Source organism: Epinephelus moara, chromosome 17 (assembly GCF_006386435.1).
Source record: "Epinephelus moara isolate mb chromosome 17, YSFRI_EMoa_1.0, whole genome shotgun sequence".
Classification (NCBI taxonomy): domain Eukaryota; kingdom Metazoa; phylum Chordata; class Actinopteri; order Perciformes; family Serranidae; genus Epinephelus; species Epinephelus moara.
In genome coordinates, this window is record NC_065522.1 from 28,594,681 (window position 1) to 28,618,811 (window position 24,131).

Here is a 24,131-nt window from a genome sequence, read left to right on the forward strand (position 1 = left end):
AACTGACAGATGAAGAGAAGTACTTCCTGCTAAAGAATAAGTGGTTCAAACATAATTATAAATACCCACAAACAAAGTTTGGTGAAAGGCAATTACGCTATAGTATGAAGTGGGAAGAGAAACATGATAAGATGGGATTAATCTAACATGATGTGTGTAGTTCTTTATAGATGTAGCCTCTTAATTTGGCAGTCAGAGTTCACCAGATTGAAGCCTTTTGATATATAATTGACAAAAATTTCTGACCCCCCCCCCCCACGTGCACCACGACTAAATGACCTCGGTATTATATAATCCTGCGTACGGCCCTGCACACCCCTACTTCTAAACATATTTTCATATCATTAATATCCAAACATCAGTTTATTAGGATGCTTTTTCACATGTAACCATCAGATATGACCTGTCCTGAGTGTTTATGTGCACTTAGCAGGTACTCATACCCCAAAATTACCTTTTTTCTAAATCCAAACAAAGTCAGTAAAAGTAGGTTATTAAGCATGTTATCATTCAATTTTCAGCACATACAAATTAAATACAATTAATGAGACCAAACTTGAAACATGTCTTGGCTTTTTCATTCTTTGGTTTAACTGTGGTGCCACTGAAGATTTATCTCTGTGATGAAGCTTCCTCTTGGGAGGGTTGTGATGCTGAAATATCATCTAGAGACTTTTTCATGACACCTTGGGAGGTACCAGTCAGTGAAACTTCTGACCTGGGCTCGTAGAACGTGTCACCACTGATTTCCCAGAATGTTTTCGACTGTAACAGACAGACGTTTTCATGTGTTTCAGACACCATCTAAGGCCATGTTTAGATGAACACGATCAGCTGAGAACAGAATCGTTTCTCATTTTCATTTTGAAAAAAGTTTGGCGTTCAGACGAAAACGTTTTGATAACAATCACCGTGCACACGGATCCGCAAAGATGACCAAAAACGCTGTAGTATACATGCCAGGCCAGTAGTTCTACAGAGCGGTGATGTATAAACAAACAAAATGGCAACTGCACGAACGTTTGTCTGGACGGACGACGAGTAAATCTACACTTTGCTGGAGAAGCATTGACTTTCTCGCACATGCCTAGTGACTGGAACCGTAATGTGCATGTGCGAAAAGTCTCAGGTTTCAGAGGAACTGCATATTGCGAGTTTACACGACAACGGAGACGGCGCCGTTTCAAAAAATCGCACTCTGGAATCGTTTTCAAAATGTTGCGTTTTCAGGCACCCAAACGTGTCGTCCTTGAAAAAATTATGTTCCACTAAATCCATGACGGTGTACTTTCATTATACGATGCAATTTCTCCGAAGTTGGGCCCATTTTTGAATTCGATTGACTGGACTTTAAGTTCAGTACTTGAGTAAGTGTACTCAGTTACTTTCTGCGACTGTGTACAGGTGTGTTTATGTGTTTGAGGTCACCTGTGTTGGAGTGTAAGTCGTCGTTGTCCGACTCGTTGCCGTTCTGGAGACTCATCATCATCTTCATCTTCTGCAGCTTCTGGAGCTCGGCCATGGCTGCTGCTGTCAGGCCTGTGACACACACACACAGAGTTACCTTCATCATCCTCATCATCATTATTTAGCAGCACACACTCTCACGGAGGCACTGACATCATCAGCGGCCGTAAAAGTCCACCAGCCTCTCAAATAACCAATCACAGCTTGAGCTGACTCCTCCCCGGACCTCACAGGTGCTGCCTGCCTCTACCCACGATGCTTTGCGGCGAGCCGTGACACACATACAGCACTGTCGCTCGCGCCCGGCTGTCGCTGTCAAAATTTTTCCTTTCAGTTTGAGCGTTTTGTTGAAGTGTCTCAGGGTGTGAGTGCTGTTTCAGACGCCTCGGGGCTGATGTATATTCACTGATACACACACACAGCAAAACAAAACACACACACACACATAGAGAACACACCCCCACCGCGACACACACATACACATGCTCTTTTGTATGGACTAAGATCCCTGGCTCTGTGCACTGACCTGGAACTGACTTCTATACACAACAACCAGCAGAGTGAGAGCGATGACCCTGTGTGTGTGTGTGTGTGTGTGTGTGTGTGTGTGTGTGTGTGTGAGTGTCAAAGTATGCTTTATTGTGTAAATGCACTATTATGTTTGTAAGTGTGCACGTGAGCCCTTTGTGTCGTGCTGAGTGTGTACGTACAGTTTGCTTTCATGTATAAATGTGTGTGTGTGTGTGTGTGTGTGTGTGAGGGAATGCATGCATGCTTATCTGCGCATACTTGTGCCCGTGTGTGTGTGTGTGTGTGTGTGTGTGTGTGTGTGTGTAGGTCAGTTGGTTTTGCCCCGGTCACGGTTGACGGCCTTGGAGGAATGTCCATTACACACACAGTACAGTTGTCTGCAAGCTATAAAGAAAACAAGATAGAGGGAGGAAAAAAAACGAGGGAGGGAAGGAGGGAGGAGCTGTCACGTTGTTTGAAATTTAATTTAAAGCAGGATGGAGGGATGGATGGAAGAGGAGGAGGAGGAGAGAAAGAGTGTGTTGCGTGCAGGTGAAACTACACTGGAGTTTCTCAACTGACTGAAGAGGCACAAAGTTAAAAACGTACAGATCAGCACTGACAGAAATCTCGATTCGTCGGTTATCTTTACGAGATTGTAGTTTGTTTATCAAACTCCTTAAAGACACAGAAACCTTTTTTCAAGCTGGCTACCCATGTTGATATTTAGTTAAGTTCAGGTTGTGATGTCAGGTGACCAATACTCAATGTCAGGACAACATCTGAAGCCTACATCAATCTAACACAGAATACTGACAACAGATAACAAATGTCTGTCCATCCATTTTCATCCACTCATCTCAGTCCAATAGAGCACCTTTGGGAGGTGGTGGAACGGGAGATTCTCATCATGGATCAACTGTGTGATGTCATCATGTCAATATGGACCAAAGTCTCTGAGGAATGTTTCCAGCACCTTGTCGAATCTATAACCGGGTTTCCATCCAAATGTATCGCAAAATTTAAGCGAATTTTGTGAAAATGCACAAAAAGAATTTAAATTTATGCACGTTTCCATTCGTTATTGTTTTGAGAGTATTGGGAGTCAACAGGTCGAGCAGTAGGTGGCGCTTCTAGTGAAAAATAAAAATGCAAAAGAACACCCGAAAAAAGAACCCAATGAACACCCCGAACTGATGTAAACAACGACCACTTCTTTTATCAATTGAAGGAAACATTCAGACGTATCTCGCGCTCCCTTCCTCTGCCGCCATTTTCTGACTGTGGACTCGTGGGGCGGAAGTGAAGTAAAAGTAGGATCCGGTAGCCTCGTTTATTCGCTAAATCTGTCTCCATTGCCGAAAGTCGCATTTTCCTAATACCGATACGCTGACTTTTCCACCCCCTCCAAGCGTAAAAACTTTTTTTGCGATATTTCTGCCTCTTTTTTTATTTCTGGCGTTTCCATTCAAGTTTTTTTTTTTTTTTGCAATTGTTGAAAATGCAAATAAAATAGGTGGATGGAAACCCAACTTGTGACACCAAGAATTAAAAAGGGGGTCCAACCCAGAACTAGCAAGGTGTACCTAATAAAGTGGTCACTGAGTGTATGTTTTTAACTACTGCTGAGGTGAGGTGATGAAGAACTTGACGCTCGAAATTTTGCAGACTTTTTTTTTGTCTTTCACAATAAACACACCAATATTTAATAGAAAAGAATTAATTTTGTTTGTTTGTTTGTTTGTGTTCTGTAGGTATACTATTAAACAATAAAACATTTTCTCTTTTGCTTCTGCTTTGTCGTATATCTTGTATAATGTCTATTGTGTTGTGTGTGTTCTTGTGTATCTTATTTCGGAGCTTGCCAAAGACGAATTTCTGTTACTTGTGACAGACAGTAAAGGTTTATCTTATCTTATCTTATCTTATCTTAATGAGCAGAAAAACTGTTTTTTTTTTAAAATTATGGGATGAATATTTCTTAAAGTGTAGACATAAAACACAAAATAGCAGGAGTTAAAATATAGAAATATAATATATACTATATATAGAACAGAAAGAAATGAAATATAACATAAAACATAATAAGGTGGTAGATGAAAATATATCTGACGTAATGTGTAAATATTTTTACCTAATGATGAGAGAAAAATGTCTATAAATGTGTTTCTATGTAATTACTTAGTTGTGATTCTAAAAGAGCTGATTATTTCAGATTAAATCACCCAACAACACGTCTTAATCCGTACGAAGCTCCTCCTGAATCCACCAGTTAACTGGTTTCTAAAATATCTGTTCCACGAATACACAACTAATGAGGAGAGGCCGCAGAGTGAGGGAGAAACGGGGAGAATAAAGAGTCAGAAAGAAAGCGGTCCACTCAAAGAGCCCGAGGCAGAGTGACCAGACGTATTGTCTGCCGTCCTGCTGAGAGAGAGGACCTGGAAAGAAATAGAGAAACATGATGGAGGAAAGGAGGCCAAAAACGAAGAGGACCATAAGGAGCTGCTGCTCACAAGCACCCAGATAGAATGAAGGTTACAACAAATACCATCAATCACACACAAATAATTTATTTTGGGGGGAAAAAGGCCAAATTTTCCAAAATGCTTTCTCTGATTTTACCGGCGATACACGCAATTTATTAACTTTGTTTTCCACTACAGCAGAGGACGCTCATGAAAAATGCAGCAAAGGTGAAGAGAATGAGTGGAAAACAAAAGGAGGCTGAGGAAGAAAGAAGTGGGATTGATGCGAGAGGAAGAGGAAGGAGGAAAAAGGTGGAGGAGACAAGAGGATATAAAGATGGAGAGGCTGGAGAGAGAAAGCAAGGCGGACTGGAAATGGAAAAACAGTCCGAAAGAAGAATGAGTGACGTGAAGAAGTGGGATTGATGACGGCAAAGAGGTCAAACAAATCTTTGAAAAAGGGAAAAGAAGGAGGAAGAATGTGGGGAAATGAAGTGGGGAAGCAAGAATAGACGGACACAAACTTATGCTGAATGAAAAGTAATGCGTTGTGACATTTTTAGCGTAAAGTGAGCTGTGACGTCAGTTTACGTTGAGTTGTGTTTGGCCTGCAGATTTCCACTTTGATCCCTTAACAAATGTCTGCCTAAATTATACCATTAAAAAAATTGCTTATCTTTTTTAAATGTACGAAATAAATCAAATCAAAATCAAATTTCCATCCATTCATTTCTCTCATTCATCTATTAAATTTTAGTATTTCAAATGTCCAACCAACAGAAGCTTAGACTAGAAAACATATAGCATGTTTACTTAAAAAATGACTTGTATCTGTTTAAAATCAAAAGCCCCTTATAACTTTGGTTGCAGGTGCAGCGCCAGTGCGTCGTGAAGAGGGAGCTGAGCCAGAAGCTTTCGATTTACTGGTCCATCTACGTCCCAACCCTCACCTATGGTCATGAGCTCTGGGTAGTGACTGAAAGAATGAGATCGCAGATACAAGCAGCCAAAATGAGTTTTCTCCGTTGGGTGGCTGGGCTCAGCCTCATAGATAGGGTGAGGAGCTTGGACATCTGGAGGGAGTTCGGAGTAGAGCCGCTGCTCCTTCACGTTGAAAGGGGTCAGTTGAGGTGGTTCAGGCATCTGATCAGGATCCTCCTGGGCGCCTCTTGTTAGAGGTGTTCCAGGCACGTCCAACTGGTAGGAGGCCCCGGGGCAGACCCAGAACACGCTGGAGGGATTACATATCTCATCTGGCCTGGGAACACCTTGGGGTCCCCCCGGAGGAGCTGGAAAGTGTTGCTGGGGAGAGGGACGTCTGGGGTGCTTTGCTTGGCCGACTGCCCCTGTGACCTGGCCCCGGACTAGTGGATGAAAATGGATGGATGATTCTGATACAGATGTTATATTTCACTCAAAACCACAAAGCTTAAGGTCATGGTGACCCGAGAAGAAATGTCCAGGGATCGCCAAAGTCATTAGGATACATTCTCTTCGTACCACAAGTGTCGGTACCACATTTTGCGCCAAAAAACCCTGTCCAACAAATCCAGTCACAGTCCCCCAATCCCAAATGGATCCCTTTCAGACTTGTTGACTCAATCAGGTTAAGAGCTAACCTGACGGAGAATTGGGACACCACTTCCCCTCACGTGAACGCGCAAAACCAATGGGAAGGGCCAAGACAAGGGCTAAGGGGAAGAAATGGAGTTGGTCCTTGGTCTGTAAGGACTTAGGGCTTGAGTCAACGAGTCTGTAAGGGATCCATTTGGGATTGGGGGAGTGATTTCTTGCAGGGTGGTAAAACAAAACTATTTCTCTTTTGCTGTAGCAAAAGTTCACATGGAAATGTCTCCAAACGAAGCTCCTCAAATTTAAGAGTGAACACTTGGTAACAGAGAAAACAGATGAGCAAACAGAGGGGGGGATTAAAAACGGAAAATGGAGTCCCTCTGCGGGGTCAGGACTGCATTCACACATTGATCACCGAAGAACACCTTGACACACACTCACAAAGATGCATGTACAGATACAGGAAACAGCCCTACACACACACAGCTGGACAGACACACTCATCCACACACACACAGATTACAGAAACACACTCCTATAAACGCACACACACTCGGACACAGAGTCCGAACGCCCGCTTCGCCTCGATGCAACCAGGAGACAATCAATAGTGAGGGCAGAGCCACAATACTGTTCTCCATCATGACTATCAAACACACACACACACACACACACACTCTCTCTCTCTCTCTCTCTCTCTCTCTCTCTTTCTCTCTCAGATCGATGGCTGTCCGCTGTGTCCACGGTTACCGAGCATCGACCCCCGTCGCTAATGGCGACCACGGAACCTTGGGAATTAGTGTGTGATTGATTGACAGACTGCTTCAAAGGCACACACACACATCATATAGACCCTTAGTGTGTGTGTGTGTGTGTGTGTTGTGTGTGTGTGTGTGTTTCAGTGGTCCCCTGTGGGTTGTCCATACGTTGTTTACCCATCNTGTGTGTGTGTGTGTGTGTGTGTTTCAGTGGTCCCCTGTGGGTTGTCCATACGTTGTTTACCCATCTCTTTTTCCTTCCCGTGCATCCTAATGCTTTCCGAAGGACGAAAGAGAGAGAGAGAAAGGAGAGGACAGGAAGAAGGGATGAAAAGAGGAAGTGAGCACGAACAGGATCATGACAGAAGAGAAGTCAATCGTCAGCGTAAAACATCAACTCGAGAGGTATTTTCCCACCAGCCTTCACATGATGATGACTTTGCTCTGCTGGATTAAGAAGGCCACACGTCTGAGGGAAGTCAGGGTTGGTTTTCTTAAAGACTAAAAAAAAAGATTTGTCATTTTTATCACGCTAGCAGTCCTGTTAAACCTTTCTGTAACTAGCTGCTTTTGGACCAAACAGTTCTGGGGGCTCCCTGAGAGGTGTTAACCACAGGAAAGCTCCTCCGAGAACAACATACATACAAGTGCTTATTTTCTGTTTGCATTCGAACTGCCGATAGCAACGCTACGTAAGCTAGCTATCGAAGATTCTTATAGTCCGCTTTTATGAGTCAAATTTGAGTTGTATTTATTTGCTTGTCTTTCGTTACAGGCTGTTGTTTGTGTTGTCTGTTGTGGCAGTCGCCAGTGCGGCACTGGCTCCTGTGTTCAAACAATCACAACACTTATGTTACGCATGGTTCCCTTTGTACCGGGAGTGTACCTACTTCGAAATAGGGGCTAAAAAAATGGCGTTCTAAGAAATTCAGCATAGCGTTAGTTAGCTAGCGATGTTAAGCTCAACTCACATCCCACCTACATCAGCTGATCTCAAACAGCCCAATCAACTGCTGGAGCAGCTGACTGATGGAAGGGAGTCAGCTGATAGATCACATGATTCCTTTCTATGCAACCAATTGGTGAATCTCATTCAGGGTGCCCTATTTAAACTACTCTGGCCTGCCTACTGTTGCTGCAAGATGCTCTGCAACCCGCCTCCACCCCAGCTCCTCCTTTTCATGCTGTATTTGACTTATCAATGTCATTTCTGTTTGTCATTCATGCTGCTCTGTTCTGTTCCTGGGAGGTCTTTGCTGCTGCTCTCCCTGCTCTCTCTTTCCACGTAATAAAATAAACTAAACTTGACATATGCGCATGGAAGGGCAGGATGGTTTGCCCTCTCTGCCTCAGGCTTTCTGCGTCGGCCTAGGAAAGGCAGAGAGGCCCCAGAACAGAGCCATACCACCAAATATAATACAATATCTCTTATATGTATATTTTCAGTAACTTAAGAGACTTCTTGATTAAATAGAAGTGGAAAAAAATAAGAGTTCCACCTGCACTGTTTGATTTACTGGTCTACAAAGTGCAGCACAAAAACACCACAGCAAAGGAGAAAATATGAAAGGCCTTGGAGTCAATTACAACTCTGATTTTAAACCATTAAACAGTGGTTCCCAACTGATTCAGCCACAGTTTAATATATTCAGCATCATATTTCTTGAGCTAGTTTGCTGTCTCCGTTCAGTAGCTGTTCCTTGTTCATGCAGTTAAAGTTTAAAATGCTGAAATGTTTCATTTCACACTTTTCAAAATAAGAGCTTAATCATTTGTGAATGTCTAAAACTTGACAGCATGAAATTAAAAAACAAAAATTAAACTAAGACACAGACTGGAGGTTTTCAACTTTAACATGCACTTTGTTCTTTTGAAGTTCATTTTGTACACATCAAAGTCAACACAGCATGTCTTCTTCGGTGAGTCGAGGACTCTGTCCTACATAGTACAACAGTTAGACTGAGTCATTAACGCCCCACCCGTCATAAAAAATGTGTACCTTCTGCTACTGTAAGGCCTTTTTCAGTAAAAGCATCCTCCACATGGCAGGCGATATTCTAAATGAGATCTGACAGTGTCCTTCCACAGCACAGTGCGTCAGGATGGTCTTTAATAGCTTTGAGTTTGCTGGTGGAGGCTGTTGGGTGATCTTCGAGAGTCCTAAACCCCCCTCCTGAGCTCGCGTGAAACCCACCCCATTTGGCCGTGGTTGTAAATATTTAATCCGCTGCACCTACATCTCTGACGAAGTGCTCTGAACGCGCTCTCAGAGACGGAGTGACACTTTGAATAAAACAAACAGGAAAACAGAGAAATTGCTCTTTGTGTTCTGAATTTAGAAACACACTGTTCTGGCTTTTTTTGTTTTGCTGGGGGGTTTTTTCTCTTTCTTCCTGCGAGCACTCGGAGTGCCAATTTACAAATGCAGTCGATTGCTCTTGTGCTGAGTCAAATAGATTTCAGCCCCGCACTCTGGCACTTAGGTCGCCCATCTTTAGCTTTCACTGGAAGTCCAAGACGCCCATTTGGAACCATTTCACAGCGGCCATTTTGTGTCATCTCTAATAGACACAGACACTGGATTTAGAGTAATTGTTTTTGCAGAGTCTTTGACTTTACCATGTTTTTGAGTCTGTAGACAGCTGGACCAGAAGTCTTTAGCACGGCATCTAGTCACCAGACTCCATTAAAACTTTACAGTAAGTTGGAAGTGGACGCATTAGGGAATCAGCCTGTTAAAAGTCAATGTTCAAGTCAATGTTTAGACAATAAGTTTAACTGAGTTCAATGTTAAGGGGTTTTTATTATGTATAAAATATGGTGATTATTAGTTCTATTGTATAGTAAAGAATGGTAAAGGGTTCTTGTGTCTTATTAAGTCAATGGTAAAGGGTTCTAATGACTAATAAAGTCAATGATTGAGGATTCTGTTCCAGTTAAAGTCATTATTATTGGTTCTTCTGTTGACATTAATCATTTGGAATCTAATGCTGTGGCACCGGGCACAAATTAAACAATTAGCACTAGTGAATATGATGTAAAGCGTAAAGGTGCGATTAGATGTGAATCCCCGCTGAGTGGTGAAAATTTCTCGTAATACATGTATTAACTGGCGTGAATGAAGTGAGTAGCACAATTTCGCGTCATACACTTATTCGCTAGAGTTGGAAAAAAACAAACTTTAGTGGCCAATTTACACTGCGATAGCCAATCAGTATTAATATCCTTTAGGGACGCATGATGGCAAGAGTGTACACGTGGAAGTTTGTCCATCAGTTCAGCGATTTCGTTATTTGCGTGTATGAAGCAAGTCAGCACAAAATATTCTAGGGATATAACTCACACAACGTGACGTGAAAATTTGCATCATGTTTGGTGTGAACACAACATAATGCCTAAAAAAGTTAATAGTCTCATTAAAGTCAATAGTGAGGAGTTATTTTGCTTAAAGAAGTCAACATATAATGGTAAAATATGAAAAATATGGTATAAATCTGTGGTTATGTGTTAGTTTATAATGTCAAAGACCAGTTGTTATTTCCCTGATTGAATTCAATGATGAGCGACTCTAATGCCTGTTTGAAATCAGTGGTCGAGGGTCCTGTTGACTGTTGAAAGTCAATGGGTTGGAGCTATATTTTGTCTTAAAGTCAATAGCCATGTGTTTTAAATTCAGTGATTAGGGGCTGGATACCTGTTTAAAGTCAATCATTAAGGTTCTGTTGCCTAATGAAGTCAATAGGAATGTGTTGTATTGCCTAGTGGTCGAGGGTTCTATTGCCAAACAAAGTCAATGGATAGGGCTTCTATTACCTGTTTAAAGTCAGTAGGTTGGAGTTCTATTTGCTACTTAAAGTTAGAGGTTTTGTGCCAACTGAAATCAATGGTTAGGACTTCCAGTGCCGCATTTAATTCAATGGTTAGTTCTACTTCTAATGAAGTGAATCATTAGAGGTTGTGTTGCCTGTTTTACGTCAGTGGCTATGGGTTCTTTTACTACGTAAAGTCAATACGAAAAGACAAAATATAAAAAATGGCAGTGGTTTTGTGTTGCCTTATAAAGTCAGTGGTTGGGTGTATTATTCTCTGATTGATTGCAAAGGGTAGAGCCTTTATTGCTTGTTTTAAGTCCATGAGCAGGGGGCTTTAGTCAGTAGTCAATGGAATACTTCATTTGCAAAATGACCATGCATATGTCAATTACTCATCCCGCGCTACCTTGAAATTGTGAAGAAAACTTGCATACATCTATGATGAATGGAGAATCCAAAAAACATTCCTGAAAAACATTCTTGACAACCTACAGTAAAGGGGCTGCTAAGTCTCAGTTATCTAGTTATATGCTCAGTACTTCCCAAACACATGCATTTTCAATAAAACATTACTACTCATCAGTAGAAGTGTTTTGTATTGTAACATTTTAACAAAACAGCATCTGTTTGGGAAGTACTGAGAATACGACTGGATGAATGAGACTTGGATTATACTGCATTTGTTGTATGAGAGTTTATAAATGACGTTTTGATGTAGTTTTGCTGCTGTTAAATTTCCGTTTTCACTTAAATTAATGAAGAACGTTCACCTTTTTTGGATTCTTCGTTCACTGTGGAGACATGAGAGAAAAGCAAAGTTTTCTTCAGGAAGTCGAGGTAACCGAGCGAAACTGATACACAAATGGTCATTTTGCAGGTAAAGTATTCCTTTAAGGAGCTGTATGCTGAAATTTGAAAAGTAAGAAAATATGAAAATGCATAAGGAGTTCCTTTCCGTAGCGCTGTATGTCTGTTTGAGAAGGTTCATTATCCCTTTATGGTAAACTGAGATGATGCAAAATGTGTTTGTTTCTTTCAATGAGTGATTTTGTATCATGAGTTCTAAAAACCAACAAATCACCAATTTTCAAAGAAAACAACTCACAGGACCAACGATCCTCTTTTATTAGCAGTAATTACTTGCAGGCTGTTAAAAAAACAAACAAGTGTTTTATTGTAATGAAGTGCGCTGCAGGTTATTATAGTTTATAACCTCATTGATTTTCTTCTGGCTGAACTTCACACTTTTAGCTGTTTATGAGCAAAGATCATTAAATTAAACTGTAATCTACGGGAATTACTTTGTTGTTGATTTAGCCCTGTTTTGTTTGTTGCTCACTGAACTAAAGACACCTGTATATTTTCTTTCTTTTTTTTTTAAGCGCACCGTTTTGTTTCAGTCAGTCATCATTTTTCTACTAAAGTTTGTTTTCATTTTTATTTCAAATAAAGGATAAAGGTCCAGTGTGTAGGATTTAGGGGAATGTATTGGCAGAAATTGAATATAATATAATAAGTCTGTTTTCTATAGTATATAATCAGCTGAAAATAAGAATAGTTTTCGTTACCTTAGAATGAGTCGTTTATATCACCATGTTGCACCGGCATGTTTCTGCAGTAGCACAGAAAGGACCAACCAAACACTGCTGCTTTATTCAGTGTTTTTACCGGTTTAAAATCACCTGGTCTGTTTGTTTTGGAGAGAAAGAGACCTCTGTGGATAACTCCAACGCCGGTAAAATCCTCCTGAATGTCTGGGGCCGTATTCACAAACATTGAGAACACTCTCAGAGAGCTCTTAACTTAGCCTAAAAACTTTTCATAAGGAGTCCTAGCTTAGGAGTGATTTAGGAAAGTTCTCTGAGCAAGGAAGAGACAGAAACTTTTACCTTAGTGAGGAGGTGTGGTCGACCCTGTTGCTAGGTATGATGCATTCTTTTAACAGATGTGATTGGTTGTCACAGACACACCCTTTCGTGAGCCTGCAAGGTGTGGACACCCAGTGGGCATGAAATGAACTGCTGGGATGACTCTGCTGATGGAAGGTTGGGACAGACCCAAGTCACTTTATTTCTGGAGTCGTAGTGTTAGATAGGACATGTGTGCGTATCCCTAATGACGAGGGAGAAGGACTTTTAAGAGGCTTAAGAGTGTATCATCCCTGCACAATCTAATCTATGGCCTTTCATTTACTCACTGTCATCCAGAGTTTGGAGAATATTTCTCCGACCTCTTTGTGTTTCCTCCATTTTCTCCTCTGATTCAGAAACTCTTAAACCTCTTAAAGGTCCTGGTCGCCGCACCAAACAGTTTTTCACCTTAGAAGCTCTTTTAAGATCTGAGATGCTCTCTGAACAACTTTTATCTTTACAAAGGCCTTGTCTTCTAAGAAAACGTCACAATTGTAAGAATTTTCTTAGAATATCGTCACGAGGAGCAACTCTTAGTGCTAGGATGCTTTGTGAATACGGCCCCTGGTCCGTTTGTTTTAGAGAAGAAGAGACCTTTGTGGACAATTCGTCTCCCAGTGATAAAAAACCCTGAACAATGAACTGTTCTAACCAGGAGAAGTTTCAGCTAGTTGCTATCTGTAATCCTCACCACTAAATCCCACTAACTCTCACACACTGAGCCTTCAACTAAAATGATTTTTCATGATTTCCTGTGTTTGTATGTAACCTGGGGACTCTAGTGTTTGCATTGTGTTGATATGACGAAGCCCAGACCAGAGGTTGCGCTAGACTTTTTTGTCGCCAGTTATTTTGACCGACAGGGTCATAAAAATCTGGTCATAATCTATTTTTACCGGTCATTTTAATTTTCGTTATTAAATGATAATAAAGATATTCAAAAACATTTAGTTTTCATTTGTTCGTTTTTAATAAATCCAACAAGCAAGTTATAAAGTGTGCATTAATAAGGACATCAACGAAAAGATGAACAGACATCCACACACCCGTGCCATTAGGCTTCGCCCTGGACACACAAGACGGCACTAACGCGTCACTAACGCGTCCGGTGTGTCGAGGGCGTTATGTAGTTATGTCTGTAGGCTCGGTGAAAACAAAATTAAAATTGTAATGAAGTGATTAGGGTATTGAAAAATGCGTTCAGTTATGCACTGTTGTGTTATTTTAAATTATAAACACGGTATTTTCTCCTCACATTCCTCACTCAGTGCTCTCTAATTGCAACCGGTCAAAATGACCGACGGCCTTCAGATTTTCTGGTCATTGTTGTAAAAAAATGGTCAATGACCGAGAATATCCAGTTAACGCGACCCCTGGCCCAGACTGTTGATATCTTTGGAGTTTATTCCCGACAACTGACAGCAAGAGGTAAAAATTACGTCAATTACGACCATATAACTCGAGCCCCTACACAAATTAAGTGACACAGGAATACGTTAGCATATTATACAATAAGTTTAGGCTGAAGACTGAACTTATAAACAGCTCAACAGCGCTAAAACATGGATGTGACTACGAGAACAATGTGGCTTACTTCTGCCATGGTGTACAACAGCAAAAGGAGAGAGGCAAAGACGCCCCTTTATACGTGACGGAGCGACGGGCACAACTTAACGCAGGGTAAATTGTAACATGGACTTTTTATGTGGTTACACAGGGTCGATCCTTTTGTGCTTCCATCCAGTTGACGACAACACCACCATACGGTGACAGGCAAAGTTCCACAGGGACCGGGCAGGTTTAGCTGAGTTCAGTGACAAAAACTGTTTTCAGCCGACACAAGTAAATTTCTTTGTCACACTTGTTTTTCAATCACTGAGCTGTCATTGTGACTCACCGAATCCGACCATTAATGTGTTGTTGCCTAAAACACAGCTTTGTTTAAAACTATGTAACCAACTCCCAGCAGGTGTTAGCTAGGCTTGATAAAATGTCCACACAGCGGCGTCAGCTGTAACGTGGTGTGAGTGCATTTTCTCTGTTTTTGCACTTCAAACTTATGTTCAGTTTGAACTAATGTCCCTAATTAAATGAGACATGCGTTGTATTTTTAATTTGTCAGGCGTCTTATTGACACAGTTTCAGTCTTGTCAACATTCATACATTCAATACTCATACTTTGACATGTGGATCTAGGTTACCCAATCTATGTACATGTATGGGTCCAACCATTGAATACTGATGATAGACTAACAGAGGGATGGATATCTATACAGATACCTATCCTGCCCCTGATGTAGATGGAGACCTATAGTATATAGACACCACGTCTCGGGTGCAATTGTAGGAGAAAGGTAAGTTCTAGAAAAAAAGTTGGGGAACAAAGAGAACGCCTCAATCTCATCCATCTCCGCACCAAAAGTATTCAAGCACACCTTACCTGTTTCCCTGCCCTTTGACTCCGTTCTCACATCCCTCCCCCAGAAAACCTCTTTTCTCCGTTCTTCTATTTGCTGTAATCTCTCCCTTTTCTCTCTCAATGGGTCTGTCCACGGTAAAATGAGTGAAGAGATGACTCCCCCACTCTTTCTCACCTTCCCTGGTTTCGTTCCCTTCCCTTCAGCCGACGCCGAACCCCCATCGATTCTACCCTCCACTTGTCCGCCACCCTAATTTCTCCCGTCATTCCCCCCACCTTCCTTCCTTCTCTGTCTCTACATACCCTCATCCCTCCCTCATCCCTCCATCATCCCTCCATCCTTTCGACCCTCATTCCCATCATCGATTACACGTAATAAACTAACTGCAAACTATAACTCCATTGGCGTGGTCTTTGTTAGTGAACAGTTGATCTGTAGCTAAAATGTGTGAGGTTGTGCCCCGCCAAAGGTGAACGTGAAGGGGTACAGAAACGTGAGTATCAGACGCTCCACATGTCGACTACGGAGGCCTGAGAGTGTCAGGAGAAAACAACTGAAACAGATTTTGGTACATTTGACTTTGTTACACAAATTACTGCTGTATAATTGACCCTGTAAAGAGCGTTAACAGCTGATGCTCACTTTAATTTCCTCAGTAACAAACTCAACCAGAGGGGGGCGCTAACAGCCACTGAACACGTGTGTGTGTGTGTGTGTGTGTGTGTGTGTGTGTGTGTGTGTGTGTATGGAAAAAAGCGTGAAAACGTGATGCAGGGGGTGGAAGGAAACAGGAGAGGAGGAGAGATGAAAAGGACTTAATGTCACTTTAGTCCTCTTCAGCCCTCCTCCCTCCCTCCCTCCTCCTCCTCCCTCTTCATCTCCCCCTCCATCTACCACCCTCCTTTCTCTCCTCTCTCTCTCTGCAGGTGCACATAAGAGTCCTCAGATGAGTGTATTCTTTTCAGGACAAGATTGAAAGCACTTCATCTGTAACCTACACAGAGTATTCATGTGTGTATGTGTGTGTGTGTGTGTGTGTGTGTGTGTGTGTGCTCATGCGCCAGATGTGTTTATGTTTATCACTGTTTGTGCCAAAAATGTGTTTATGTACTGTATGTGTGTCAAAGTGTATTTGTGTTTTGGAAGAAGTGTGTGTGTGTGTGTGTGTGTGTGTGTGTGTGTGAAGTGTTTGTAGTTGTGTTTATGTGTCTCCGCAGCCAAAGTGTGTGAAGTGTGTATATGTGTGTGTGTGTTAGAAGACAAGGCGAACCATTGAGCTGTTTTTGAAGTGAATTAACAAGTCAAATGAGTGCCGCAGCACCCTGCATAGGTTACCACACACACACACACACACACACACACACACACACACACACACACACACACACACACACACACTCCCACGCTTATCATCACAGCTTCTTTGTTAAGGAAGATGAGGCCAATTAAACTGATATCACTCTCTTGTTGTCGTTTATGCCTCCTCCCTCGTTCTCCCATCTTTCTCTGTTTAATCCACTTCTTCCTTTTTTGCCATCTTTTCCTTCCTTGTCTCTCATTTACGTCTTTACTTCTTCCACCTTTTACCTTTCATCCTCCGTTACCACCATCTTCTCTCTTCGCAGTTTGGCCTCCTTCAATCTTTTGCTCTCTTTCCTCAATCCCTCCTTCCTTTACATCTTACTCTCTCCTTCTGTTATTCCATTTCTTTCTCAGGGTGCTTTCAGACCTAGAGTTGTCTTGCTTTGGTCTGAATCAGGGACTCATGTTGTCACAAAGTTGTATAATTGCCTAGAGTTGGTTCATGTTCTCACGGCAGCATTTACAAGAGGACCAGATCAAATGCCTTGTGTGAGAAAGCTGCTCTTGATTGGTCAGAATTTCCATGTGGGAAAAATCCAGGAAGTAAAGCAAACGTTGAAGAAGAGTACACTTGCAAGATAAATGTGACACTTTCTAATGTCACAATGGAGGGACAACTACGCAGGTTGATTTTAGCGCTGCTCATCGTGGACTATATTGCTGTCATTGTTCATTTTAGTCAAACCATACAGTTTGAAAACGAGGTCGGAACACGTTCTCACCACCAGAGTTCGTTTGCAATCGGACCGAGATCACCTCTTCAAGAGGGTCTTGGTCCGGTTGTTTTGGTGCACACCTGCTCAAACGAACCGCACTCAGGGGGCAAACAAACTTGAGTTCGATTGAACCAAACTCTCAAGGCTATTCCATGAAGGCTGGATCGACACGTTCTTTGGCCGCATGGGAGTTACGAGGAGTGACACATGCGTGATGTCACTGGAGCTGCGATGTTGGAGGGTTTCAGCAGACGGCGCTAGGAATAAAAGGATGATTCCTGCTCTGGTGCTCTTGAGGTGAAAGAACCTTTGGGTGCGTTCGTAAAGGATGGCGTCCGATGTACGAACACATTCTCACTCCCAATTCGTCACGTACTGGCGCTTATTAAGTGGACTTTACGTTCATCTCTTTATCTTCCTGTTTCTTCAACTTCGATCTCTGTTTTACGTCTTTTTCTTTCTTCATCTTACAAAATTTCTTTCCATGTTTCTGAAGGTTTTTTTTTACTTCTTGCTCTTATTTTCTGGCTCCTTATTTCCTTTCATCTTCTTCTTTATCTTACCTTCTTCTTTCACCGCCTCTTTCTCTTCTCTACCTCTAGGTCATCCTCCTTTTTCCTAAAACGTCTGCCCTCCTCCACCTTCCATCTCACCAACAACCACAGTTTTCTCTCCTTTTTTCCTTCTTCTTTCTCCTCATCTTTAACCTTTCTTCAATTTTCCTTCTTCCATTTTTTCCAAAAACATCTCCATTCTTCCACCTTCCATCACATCAACAACCACCCAGTTTCCCTTTCTTCTTCCTCCTCATCTCTTTGTCTATCCTTCCTCACCTCGTCTCTCTCCTCAGTTCTAACCCTTCTAGACATCTTACTTCCTCCCTCTGTTTCTTCAACTTCCATCTTTGTTTTACGTCTTTTCTTTCTTCCTCTTATTTCAAGATTTCTTTCCACCTTTCTTTCTGAAGTTTTTAATTCTCGCACCTTTTTCTGGCGTCTCACTTCCTGTCATCTTCTTCTTTATCCTCCCTTCTTCTTTCACCCCATATTTCTCTTCTATCTCTACCTCTAGGTCATCCCTCTTCAGTTTTCCTTCTTCCATTTTCCGTCTGACCAGCAACCACCTAGTTTTCCCTTCCTCCTTTCTTCTTCATCTTCTTCCTCATCTCTTTATCTTTCCCTCCTCACCTTTTCTATCTCCTCAGTTCTTCCTTCCTTCAATCATTTTTATCTTCTATACATCTTATTTCCTCCCTCTGTTCTTCCATCTTTTCTTTCTTTCCTTTCTTTCTATCAAAGTTTCTTTCTACCGTTCTTCCTTTTATCTTATTCCCACTTAGTCCCATGTTCACCCATCTTCTTCTTCTTTATCCTCCCTTCTTCTTACACCCCTCTTTCTATCCCATCCCTACCCCTGGGTCCTCTTCCTTCACTTTTTCGTCTTCCATTTTTTTGCCTTCCGCCAACAACCACCGATTCCCTCCTTCTTTCTCCTTATTTCTTATTTTCCCCTCCTCATCTTTTGTTCTTTCATTTCTTCCCTCCGTTCTCTATCTATCTTGCCTTTGCATCTTACTTCCTCCCTTTGTTTTACAGTTTGTCTTCATCTTTTTACGATAGTTCTTCCTTCTTTCACTCTTACCCAACGTCTCACTTCCTCCCATCTTCTTCTTTATTCTTTCTTCATTCACCCCTTTCTCTTCTTTCTCTACCTCTCCTCCTTCAATTTTTATTCCATTTTCATCCCTCTCATCTCTTTATCCTGCCCTCCTCACCTTTTCTTGCCTTCTTTCCATCTCCATCTCTGTTTTTCTTCCTCTTCTTACAAAGTTTCTTCCTTCTTTAATCTTTTTTTTCCAGTGTCTCATTTCCTCCCATGTTCTTCTTTATCCTCCCTTCTTCTTTCACCCCTCTTTCTCTTCCATTTCTACTTCTGGGTCTCCGTTTTCAATCTTTCTTTTTCCATTCTTTCCCAAAACATCTTTCTTCTTCCACTTTCCATCTCGTCAACAACCACCTAGTTTTCCTTTCTCCCTTCTTCCTCTTCCTCCTCATCTCTAGCGTTCCCTCTTCACCTTTTATCTCTCCTCAGTTCTTCCTTCCTTCCATCATTTTTATCTTCTTTGCATATTACTTCCTCCCTCTGTTTCTTCATCTTTTCTTTTCTTCCTCTTATTTCAAAATGTCTTTCCTCCTTTCTTTCTTTATCCTCCCTTCTTTGATTTTTCTTCTTCCATTTTTCCCGAAACACCTCCGATCATCCACCTTCAATCTCACCAACAACCTTTCCCTCCTCCTCTCTTCATCTCTCCCTCCTCTCTTCATCTCTCCCTCCTCATCTTTTGCTCTCTTCTCACCATTTTCTCCGAACTCTCCCTCTCCTCCGCTCACTCTGTGTGTTTTCTAACAGTGTGATAAATGTCCATCTGTGATTGGCTGATGCCCCCCATCGCCGTGGCGCCCGCGAGGTCGTAAACAACAGCCCGTCTCCCCCGGCAACGTGGTGTCTCCATGGACGCAGGGCCGCTAAGACGACCGACTCTGCGTGTGTGCATGCCTGTGTGTGTGTGTGTGTGTGTGTGTGTGTGTGTGTGAGGCGGAATGCGACATCCGACAACTGCCAAGTGTGTGTGTGTGTGTGTGTGAGTGTGTGTTGTATATATGTACTGCGCGCATGTGTGTGTGTGTGTGTGTGTGTGTGTGTGTGTGTGTGTGTGTGTGTGTGTGTGAGCTAATGAGCGATCATAAGTGAGCAAATGTTTTCTCTGGGTTCCACTAATGTTCGACAAACACACACACACTTCTGCGCGCACACACACACACACACACACACACACAGAAACACACATACCTGATGTGTATGTGCCGTCAGTAATGTGTGTGTGTGTGTGTGTGTCATTAGTATGCCACAGTGAGCTGTGTCCATATGTCACTAAACACAACCATGTTTTATTTATCCTGGAGAGAAAGAGGGGGAGAGAGAAGGAGGCCAACAGTCACTGTCAAGGGGACGAGGGAAGGATGGAAGGAGGGAGAGGAGAAAAATTAAGGAGATGAAAGAGAGATGAAGAGTGAGAGGAAGGGAGGGGCATAGAGGAGGAAGTTGGAAGAGGTTAGAAATGAAAGGATGAAGAAGGAGGCACTCACAGAGGGCAGGAAGGAGAGAAGGAGACAGAAAAGGAGGCGATGGAGAAGAGGAAGAAAAGAGAGAGCCAAATGGCAGGTTGGAAATGAAAGAGAGGGAAAGAGGGGAAACAGAGAGGAGGAAGGAGAGCAAAGAGGAAGAGTAAAAGGAGGTAAGGAAGGAGGGGAAACTAGAACAGACAAAAGTGAAAGGAAGAGGAGATAAAAAGGAGGGGAAAAAGGAGGTGGAGGAGAAGGACATGAAGGTGTGTGTAGAAGGTGAGATGTGAAAGACAGGGAAGAAAGGATGGAAGAAGGGAGGAAAGGAGGGTGAGGGAGAAGAATAGGAAGCAAAAAGGATGGTAAAATGAAGGAGGGATGATCAAAGGAGACAGGAGGCGAAGGGAGGTAGAAGAAGGAAAAACAAAGGAGGCATCATGATGAAGGAAAGGAAAGAAAATAAACAGGCAGAGAGGAAGAGAAGGAAGGTGGAAAGGAAAAAGGACACAGGAACGACAGAGTGCAGAAAGATGGTAAGGAGAGGAGTCAAGGAAGAAGGGAGGAAGGAAGAGAAATAAGGAGAGAATAAGGAAAGGAAAGAACAAAACAAAAAAGATAGGAAGTGAGAAGAAGGGTAAAAAGGAAGGAGGCAAGGGAGATAAAAAAGGGCAGAGGAAAGAAAGGGAGGAAAAAATAAAGAAGAAGGAAAAGAAAGGAGGTAGAGAGGAAGTGAGTGAAGGAGGAAAGGAAAAAGGGGATGTAGAAATGACAGGGGCAGGGAGATGAGTCAAGGAGGGAAGGAAAGAGGAAGGGAAAGGAGGGAGAGAGTTAAAAGGAAGGAGACCAGGAAGGGAAGGAAAGAGAGGAAAGAATAAGGGAAGGAATGATGAAAGGAAGGAAGGAAGTAGATAAAAGGGGGCATAGAAAGATAAGAAAGAGGATAGAGAAAAGGGAGGAAGATGAGTTGAGGAGGAAGGAGGAAAGAAGACAGGTAAGGAATGGAGGGAGAGAGTTGGAAGGAAGGAAGTGGATAAAAGGAGACATAGAGAAAGGAAAGATGAGAGCGAAAAAAGGGGACAGGAGATGAGTCGAGGAAGAAGGAGGAATGAAGGAAGGAGACTAGGAAGTGAGGGAAAGAAGAAGGGAAAGGAGGGAAAGGAGGGAGAGAGTCAAAAGGAAGGAGGGTAGGAGGGGAATTAAATAAAGGAGGGAATGGGGGAAGGAAGGATGAATGGAAAGAAGATAGTAGATAAAAGGGGGCAGGAGATGAGTCAAGGAAGATGGAGGACAGAAAGGAAGGAGACTAGGAAGGGAAGGAAATAAAGGAGGGAATGGGGGAAGAAGGATCAAAGGAAGGAAGGAAGGAAAGAAGGAATGAAAGAATGAAGTAGATAAGGGAGGGGGGATCAGTCAAGGAAGAAGGAGGGAAAAAAGGAAGGAAGGAGACTAGGAGGGGAAGGAAATAAAGGAGGGAATGGGAGGAAGGAAAGATGAGAGCGAAAAAAGGGCACAGGAGATGAGTCGAGGAAGAAGGAGGGAAGAAAAGAAGAAGGGAAAGGAGAGAGAGTCAAAAGTCAGGAGGGTAGGAAGGGAAGTAAATAAAGGTGAGAAAGAGGGAAGGAAGGATGAAAGGAAGGAAGGAATTACAAAAAAGGGGACACGGAGAAAAGAAAGAAGAAAATGAAAAAGGGAGGGGAATGAGTCCAGGAGGAAGGAGGGAAGAAGAAAGGTAAGGAAAGGAGGGAGAGGGTCAAAAGGAAGGAAGGGAAGGAGATAAAGGAGAGAATGGGGGAAGATGGACAAAAGACAGATGAGAATGAAAAAAGGGGACAGGAGATGAGTCGAGGAAGAAGAAGGAAGGAAGGAAGGAAATAAAGGAGGGAATGAGGGAAGGAAGGATGAAATGAAAGAAGAAAGTAGATAAAAGGGGACAGGAGATCAGTCAAGGAAGAAGGAGGAAAGAAAGGGAGGAGACTAGGAAGGGAAGGAAATAAAGGAGGGGATGGGGAGGAAGGATGGGAGGAAGGAAGGAAGGAAGAAAGTAGATAAAAGGGGGCATAGAGAGAAAAGAAAGATGAGAATAAAAAGGGGACAGGAGATGAGTCGAGGAGGAAGAAGGAAAGAACGAAACAAGAAGGAAGGAAGGTAGGAGGTGATAGAGAGAATGAGGGAATGAAGGACAGAGGGGAGGAAAGAAGGAAAGGAGGAAAGGAGAAAGACGGGGAGATAAACAAGAGAGGCAAAAGAAAGGAAGCATGGGAGGATATAAAGGAGATAATGAGCCGAGGGAGGAGGGAGAGAAACGGGAGAAAGAAAAGGAAGAACCTAGGAGGTAGATAAAGGTGAGAATGAGGAGGAAAGGAGAGAGACAGAGGAAAAAGGAAAGGAAATGAAAAAATGAGGGAGGAGGTAGAGAGGGATGAGAGTAGAGAGAAAATAAAGGAGAGAATGAGGTAAGGACGGAAGGAGATAGTGAGTGGAAAGAAGGCAAGAAAATGAAGGAGAGGTGGAACAGAAAGGAAACACTGAAGACAGGAGGACAGAGTGCAGGAAGAACGGAGGGAGATGAGTCGAGAAAGAAGGAGGGAAGAAAAGAGGGAGGTAGGGAGGGAAAGAGGAGGGAGGGATGGACAGATGGAGGAGTGGGACCCCAGAGACGTGTCATTCATCACACCACCATGCAGTCTGCACTCGTTCACCCTCTCTTTCTCTCCCTCCGCAGGTCTTTCTCTCTTCTTTCTCTATCGTTCTTCACCTTCATTCATTCATCCGTCTCTTTTATCCCTCCTTCTCCTTTTTTCCCCACTCGTTTCCTGTCAACTCCTAAACAATCTGTCTTTCTTTTCTTCCCGCCATCTTTTGCTCTCCGCCTCCCTCCTTTTTCTCTCTTTGGCACTCGTTTTTAGGTTTCATCGTCTCCTCTGGCGACATCCCTCCTTTCTCCCTCTCTCTGTTTTTTCCCCTCTTTCGCTCTCACAGCTTTTTCTTTCTATCCATTTTCACTTTGAGCCAAAAAGAAACAGAAAAATACCTCTTTTCTTCTTCTGTTTCTTTCACTCATGGATCACAGAGAAAAGGTGAGGATGGAGGGATGGAGGGATGGAGGGACGAGGATAAGGAGGTTGTAAAGAAGGAGGGAAGGAGGAGGAGAGAGAGGCAGAAGGATGGATACGAGTGCAAGGCAGGGAGGACTGAAGACAAGGAAAGTAGTGACAGGATGTAAGAAAGGAAGGAGAGGTGAAGAGGGATGAGAGGAAGAGGTGCAGCAGAGAGAAAGATGAAACAAGGAAAGGGAGGAGAAGAAACAGAGGAGGACATTTGATATTCAAAGGAAGAAGAAAAGGAGGGATGAAAGGAGAAAGATGGGAGAGGAGAAGAAAGAAATCAGTGAGATTAAAGGAATGAAGAGGTGCCTGAGGAAGAAGGTGCCAATGTGTCCTAGTGGCCAGTTGTGGTACTGCACGTCCCTCATTGACCACCATTACAAAAGACGTCTTTTACAGTCTGAATTTTCAACACATTCTCGCTCCGATCTCGTCACATATCGACGTTTGGTCGTTGACTTTTCACGTCCAGATACGACATGCACGACGCAAGGTACCCTGGGTGCGTTGGTTGAAGACGTTCTGGGACGCTGCGTCAAGTTCAGCCTGTTACATGCATTGACTTCTTTCAAAATACATGGCAGTTTTCACAGGAAATTTAACATTTACATACAGTCTCTTTCAAAATAAACGCGCTACATCAACGCAAATTACCGTTTTCTTTTTTTTTTCATCATCAATTAACGCACGTGGTCAGGTTTAGGCAGCTACATTGCAGGTTTCATTTTTCTAAAACTGTGCCTGAAATCATCTTTACGTACGTCTTGGAGTCCAGTAAATATACAAAATTAACAACGGCTCACACTACAACAAAAAAATATATTCATTATACGTTGAACATTAAATGTTAGTCGACTAGAAAGGTCATTAGTCTGCAAATTTCATTTGTAAAGCTAACATGAAACTCTAT

The 24,131-nt window shown here is 42.6% G+C and overlaps 1 protein-coding gene across 1 annotated transcript in view; it reads right to left on the bottom strand.

Annotated features, from left to right (window-relative positions):
* Positions 1-24,131, bottom strand: part of dachb (dachshund b) — a 122,692-nt gene that overhangs the window by 25,477 nt on the left and 73,084 nt on the right. Inside the window, exon 3 of the mRNA XM_050066699.1 lies at positions 1,429-1,539. Within this exon, the coding sequence (XP_049922656.1) occupies positions 1,429-1,539 (111 nt within the window). The remainder of the gene's footprint in view (positions 1-1,428; positions 1,540-24,131) is intronic.